We start from the raw sequence: 7,267 nt of genomic DNA on the forward strand, positions 1-7,267 counted from the left end.
AAAATAAAGTTTCATTTTTCAAAATTAGACATCTTTATTAAATATGGTGCATGTTTCATATGTAATTGAACAATTTTTTTTTTTTACTTAAAGGTATTCTTATAGTGAAAGTAGTCATGATGTAATATGATAGTAGTTTAAGGAGCACTAAACCTGAAGTAGATATATGATAAATTAGAGAAGCGCACATTTTATACAAGAAGCTGCTACTATATCTTATGTATTTGCAATACATATGCAGCAGAAATTGCCGAGAACATATATTGCATCTCATTAATATAATTCCTACCATGTTTCTTAGGCTGCCACCCATTTCTGCAAATGCCAGAAAAATGTCTTTTATCTAAGCACTTTCTGTAATTTAACAAACCATTGGGGCGGGGGACACAGCTAGTCACAATGTCCTCTCGATGTGTGATTGGCAAGTACGCAGGCTTTAATGTCATACTGTTGCAGGCTAAAATCTCGGGCACGGCCTGAGCATGTGTAGTGAATCCAGTACTCATAGCATCAGCTTCATTGGCTTACTGCGTATGTGCATAGCTTCAACAATTGGAAAAAAAATTAAGAAAAGATAGTAAGAGACTAGCCACAGGATTTCTGAGGTGTTCAAGGCTATGCTTTTGCACATGCACAGTAAGCCAATGATGCCAGTACTGGATTTACTGTGTATGCCTGGGCCAATGGACACTTTCAGGCTAGGAATGTACGATGTAGACAATGGTTCCCAACCCAGTCCTCATGGCCCACCAACATTCCAGGTCTTTTCAGTTACTCCATGGGAATAGAACAGGGAAAATTTCAAATGCTTGACTGATGGTGGGCCTTGCGGACTGGGTTGGGGACCTCTGATGTAGAAGACTGCTTGCCTGTCCATTACCTAGAGCGATTACAGATAAGGAACTGTGACTAGTTGCCCCTTCTCTCTGCTTTAAGGTTTATGAGAATATGACATGAGTTTGGATAATAAGTAATTTTTTCTGGCATTTGCAGACTAGGGTGGCAGAAACTTGGTAGGGCTGATATTAAAGGGGGTGTTCCAGCTTTATACATCTTATCCCCTATTCAAAGGATAGGGGATAAGATGTGTGATCGCAGGGGTCCCACTGCTGGGTACCCCCGCAATCTTGGTGCAGCCCCCAGCATTCCGTGCTGGGCACTGCCTCCAAGACGAGGATGTGACGTCACGGCCACGTCCCCTAGTGACATAGCACCACGCTCCCTCCATTCATGTCTATGGGAGGGGGGGTGATGGCAGTCACGCTTCCTCCCATAGACATGAATGGAGGGGGCGTGGTGTGATGTTTTGCCAGCATTTTATAGGGCAAGTTCTGCTGATATGTCCCCCAGCAGATATTCTTTGACTACTCAGAACTTGAGATGTGTGTGTTGAAGTAGTTGTCATGAGGGGGTCAGATATTTTGTGTCACTAACCTTATTGAGCAACTACAATCATCATCTCCTCTGTCTGAAATGGCTGCCAACAATGTACAAACTATTACAGAAAATAAAGATTCTACAAAAGTAAAGATTACCTAGACTTTAGGTTTAGTGTCCCTTATGAAGAAGTCATAAATGACTGTAAGCATGGTCAATGTAAGAATTCACCCTCTTCTCTCTCTACTTTCAGGAAGATGATGTGACCCGGGAGAGTCGCTTTAACTTTAGTGGATATGGGATGGGGCACTGCCTACAAATGAAAGATGGCACCACCGTGAAAACCGCTCCACCAGTCCTCCCTCCTCCTCCTCAGCCAAGGGATGCAGAGTCCATCAAAAAGAAGTTTGTTGATCGAGCAAAACGGATTGATACCATATCCCGGGCTGCCTTCCCACTGGCCTTCCTCATTTTTAACATCTTTTACTGGATTACATATAAAATAATACGGCACGAGGATGTACACAAGAAATAAAGCCACTTATTTATTCTAGGGAACTCAATGCCAAAGTGTGCTTGTAAATATGTAGTGGAAGATCCCCTAGACATTCAGACTGGTTTTATATCCACCTACTGTACTCCTCCTTCAAGACAGAAAGCAGGAACAAAGACTTTGGGGAGCAAAGAAGATGAATATTAACCCTGAAAGAGCATAATAATTCTCTTTCTAGTGTTTAACGTTGTCTTCGGTTTACCTTTTCCCAGCATTTGTAATAAATCATTTTTGGCTTATTTAGTCACCCAGTACGTCCAGTAGAACTGGGCTGCAAGACGTAGCAACCATATAGATAGCTGCATCAATGTACTGAAATTCACAGGAACTACATTAGTCACACCTTAGATGTGAATTTAAAGGGGTACTCCGCCCCTAGACATCTTATCCCCTATCCAAAGGTTAGGGGATAAGATGTCAGATCACCGGGGTCCCGCCACTGGGGACCCCCGCAATATAGCAAGCAGCACCCACCTGTAACTGCTTCCAGAAGCGCTGGAGGTTCTCTGGCTAATTCCTTCCTCCCACGTCACACGGGGGTGGAGTCGTGACATCACGATCTTCCGTCCCCGTGGTCGGGAGGAATTAGCCAGAGAACCTCCAGGGCTTCCGGACAGTTTTTTTAATGTGACAGGTTCCCTATAAAATAGCTGTCCAGCATTTGTAAAAGGGACCTACTATTTTTTAGAAACAGTGCCACTATTTTCAATGGGTTGTTTCTGGTGTTGCAGTTCAGTTCTATCATCTTTCAGAGGAATGAGCTGCAGTATGAGACACAGCCCCTCGACTTTCTGTTTCAAGAATGAAAAACCAAATCTTTTTTCCTAATCCTTGAAACCCCTTTAAATCTGCCCTGTGGTTAAAATTGTTTTCTGGGATTTTTTGAAAATGGTGTATAGGCTGGAACCAAGAAATAACAAGCTAATATGCTAATTTATCAGTACTCTAAAGAGTGGTCTGCTGTGGTTTTGAGTCATGTTGAAATATTGTAAAGCAGCTAAAATCAGCCCGAATATAGTAACTAAGGGGGAGATTTATCAAAATCTGTGCAGAGGAAAAGTTGACCATTTACCCATAGCAACCAATCAGATCCCTTCTTTCATTTTGAAAAGGCCTTTTAAAAAAATTAAAGAAGTGATCTGATTGGTTGCTATGGGCAACACTTCCTCTGCACATGTTTTGATTAATCTCCCCCTAAAAGTCTACATTCAGGACACTGAAAAGAATGGGGCCCCTTTTTTGAAGGGATCTTGATGAATATTTGTGAAATGTGAACCCAGCCTTAGGGGATGAGTAAAGGATCTTGTTCCTTAGGCTGGTTCCAGTCAGGACACAATTTTCCCAAAGTCCTAGAAAAAAAACTTTTTACGGGTTAAAACGATAATTTTCATTTCTATGCTGATTTTTTCAGCCCAATGGGAATTGTTCGCACTGGTTGCAAAATTTCCTAACATACAAAGCAACAACAAAAAAAAAAATGTTACAACATTGCTGTAAATTGAGCTTTTTACCATAGGAAAATTGTTCCATTCATAACAATGTATCTTTGCATTTCAAACCAATCAGATTAAAGATGCGTTGTATAACAATGTTTAATCTTTATTCTGATTGGTGTGGAAAAAAATGAAATAGTAAAATCAGGTCTATGTATATGTGTGTATTTTCCACCAATCAGAACTTTTGATTGGCCTGATGATAACCAGAACCCGTCACCATAAAAATGAAGACCAATCTACAGGCATCATGTTATAGAGTAGGATTAGCTGAGCAGAATGATTTATAGTTTTAAGAGAAAAGATTTAATATAACTTCTCTGGGCTGAGGAGGTCAGTGGGTGGTCCCAACTTAATGATCAGTCAGTGATTAGGCCTGCCCACTGGACTCCTAAAATCAGATGTAGACACCATTTCAAGCAGTACTATATATTAATGTGCTCAACTCCTCCTTCTCTATAACTTAGTGCCTGCAGATTAGACTGCGATAGGTTCCCTTTAACATTACGTCTGATGCCAGCTTTACTTTACATCTGTGCAATGATGTTGATAAGCTTTTAAGTTCCAATGTAGCCAGCACTGCCACAAAGAAGTTACCTAAAATCGACTCATTCTAAATCTTCCATATGGTCACCCCATTTAATAACAGGTTATACAGGTCGCCATGTTGATAAACTTGATAAACAAACAGTGACTACATGCTGTATGAGGTGAGGACCAAATTTTTTAAGGGAATTGCTGCCTTTTTACAGTATATGAACAAAATCTACTGAGCTACGGTACATTCCTTCACAGTGTTGGTATCTTGTGTTGCACCAAGCTACTCTTTTGTCTTCATATGATTTCTACTTCTGTAAACCTATTCTATAAAAATATATATATCTGAAAGGTTTATACTTTGATATCTTGTGTGAGCTGGAATTTCCATAAGACATACCACTTTATTATAACTATGTGGTAATATTGGGAATTTCATCTGTGTGCTCTGTGGTTTTTCTGAACGGTCGGCACTTTAAACCATTTTCACTGGATATGCCCTAAAATTGATTTGGAGGTCTCCAAGATTTTTATCTGTTTTATGTATTTATGTTATTTTTATGTTCTCAGACACTGAGTCTCATTTCCTTATATTGAACTTAGATTACAATGTTGCACTGAACAGCAAACAATCAGCTATTAGGCTTCATAAATCTAGTGTAAACTAGGGCACTAATGGTCAACAAGACAATCGTTCGCCCTCAGTCAGACTTTGGTGCCACCATCCAGATCTTTTACATCTCCTTTATACTAATGAAATACAGGGACATTTATAAATGAAAGAACTCCAGAACAAAAACACAATCAAAAGTGAGGCCTTTACTTCCACTGGATCATGCTATCACACATCCCAGTACTTAGAGGAGTATGACCATCAAGCTCATAATAACCGCTCCAACAAAATATTGAGGTACCTTTGGGGAAGGACACTGTCCAGGACTACTTCACCCATGGCGAGGATACAAGCTTTATGGGGACTTTCTTATTTAAACAACCCCTTTTTATATGTAGTATTATGGGCACCCCCCTCTACGAGCTAGAGCGGAGAATCATAAATATCAGCCACCAAACTCTAAAAACCCCAGGTCAACCTTTTATTACTGTACTTTGCAGCCATTTAGTTGAATATCCACCATGTAATACTACATTTCTCCTGCAGTGACCGCTGTAAATTAAATCTATCACTGGCCGCATTCCTGCTTGCTGGTCCGGCTTCATTCCTAAAAAAGGATTGTCATGGTGAGACAACCTCTTTAAAGGGGAATCCCTATTTAGGTTGAATAGGGGTAATAGTCTTATAGTAGGGGGACAGGGCGATCACTGAAATCTCGGATCTGTAGAATGGAGGGGAATTGCATTCTGACATAAATGCAGCTCAACGCAAGTGTGTAGCTGGAACTCCATTAATTCTCTATGTGGTTAATGAACATTGTCTAGTACGGAGCTCTGTAATATACAGAAACTCCTAAGCCAATAAATGGAGGACTGTGCTATTCGCTCATTTCACAGGACATTTCATCTCCATTCTATAGATCAGGGAGGGTCCCTGTGGATAGGGGTAACATGCCGAGGGGGGATTAGATCTTTGTGAATAGTTTAAGCTGTGGTTCCTGGGGGTTGTTTTTATAGTACATATGTTCTCTATGACTATGATTGTTTATTGCACAAAGTTTTTCCAATTTGCTGGAAGAGTCAGGTATATTACACTTACATACAGTTTAAGGCCCGATTCTTTTATGGCTAGGCCCCAGAATAAGCAACAAGCATTGGATAATAAATGGAAATGTAGATTGGGATGATACGACTTAATGCACTGTTTGCAGAACGGAGCAGTGTCGGTAAACAAACACTAGTATACAGGGTTTATTAGAAATACTGCCAGAAAACATGGGCCACCAAACTATGATCAATCTAGTTGTGTATATCTCAAAGCACCGCGTTATTTATGTCACTTGTTTCTGTAATGGTGTAGCTCAGTAACCTTTCCCACTGCCATCCGTACCGCTGCAGTGGATAGACCTTTAGTCACATTCGTTTACAGGCCTCCAATTTCTATCTTTCTCAGAATGGCTGTCATACGACTGATCAACCTAAGAATTTTAAACTTTGACTGTGGTTTTCGTATCCAGACATTATAAGCCTTTGGTTTACAACTTACAAAGTTCAGGTCCTTGATACATATTTTATGTACAAAAAAAATAAAAAATAAAGTATTTTTACTTATGAAATATGTGCAATTTAACAATGAAGTGAAAATTTTACACTGACTGTAAATCATTTTACCTAAAAAAGTAAAAAAAAAATATTTGTTCCATTTCAATAAAGCTCAGTGTGGTCAAAATCTGATAAATGCCTGCTTATATTTTGTTTCTCCAAATGCTACACTTTTCCTTCGCATTATAAATACACATAGACATTTATATCATGTTTTTATAATTTATGCTTATTCACCATATTCAATTTTGCATCTTCTAGGCTATGTTAACCACCTACGAAAGACAAATATTTATGGGCATATCTGGTGTTTAGTCTTGAAAAGAGGCGGTTAAGGGGGGATATGAACAACTAATATAAGTATATAAATTGCCCATACAAAAAATATGAGCAAAACCGTTCCAGGTAAAAACCTCTCAAAAGACAAGGGGACACTTCCTCCGTCTTGAGAAAAAAGGTTTAGCCTCCAGGGGTGATAAGCCTTCTTTACCATTAGAACAATGAATTTATGGAACAGTCTGCCTCAGGAACTGGTAACAACAGTTGAGAGCTTCAAAACAGGGTTAGATACATTCTTAGAACAAAATAACATTAATGCATACGCAGAAATATAACCCCCCCCCCCTCCTCTCTTCACCTTCTTTGGTTGAACTTGATGGACATGAAGATGTATTTTTTCAACTGTACTAACTATGTAACTATGTAGGTCAACCATTGTGTCAGGATCCGGACTGGCGGCTGGTGAGGACACTGGAGGTGGATCCTCTGGACCAGAAAGGCGATGGCCAGAGTACTGGGGGATCGGTTCTAAGTAGTTACTGGTGTTCACCAGAGCCCGCCGCAAAGCGGGATGGACTTGCTGCGGCAGTAACTACCAGGTCGTGTCTCTCAGTGGCGACTCAACCTCTCTGGCAGCTGAGACTGGCACGGTTCACAAGGACTAGACAGAGGTGAGGTCAGACGTAGCAGAAGGTCAGGGCAGGCGGCAAGGTTCGTAGTCAGGGGCAACGGCAGAAGATCTGGATACACAGGCAAGGGAACACAGAAACGCTTTCTCAGGGCACTAGGCAACAAGATCCGGCGAGGACAGGAA

At 40.5% G+C, this 7,267-nt stretch overlaps 1 protein-coding gene across 3 annotated transcripts in view; it reads left to right on the forward strand.

Annotated features, from left to right (window-relative positions):
* Positions 1 to 6,304, forward strand: part of GLRA2 (glycine receptor alpha 2) — a 177,045-nt gene extending 170,741 nt beyond the window's left edge. For all 3 annotated transcript variants that reach the window (XM_056559167.1, XM_056559166.1, XM_056559165.1), the window contains one exon: positions 1,631 to 6,304. In XM_056559167.1, the coding sequence (XP_056415142.1) occupies positions 1,631 to 1,912 (282 nt within the window). In that variant the 3' untranslated portion in view covers positions 1,913 to 6,304. The remainder of the gene's footprint in view (positions 1 to 1,630) is intronic.
* Positions 6,305 to 7,267: the final 963 nt, after the last annotated feature.

The sequence above is a fragment of the Hyla sarda genome, chromosome 2, assembly GCF_029499605.1.
Source record: "Hyla sarda isolate aHylSar1 chromosome 2, aHylSar1.hap1, whole genome shotgun sequence".
In the NCBI taxonomy this organism is placed as follows: Eukaryota; Metazoa; Chordata; class Amphibia; order Anura; family Hylidae; genus Hyla; species Hyla sarda.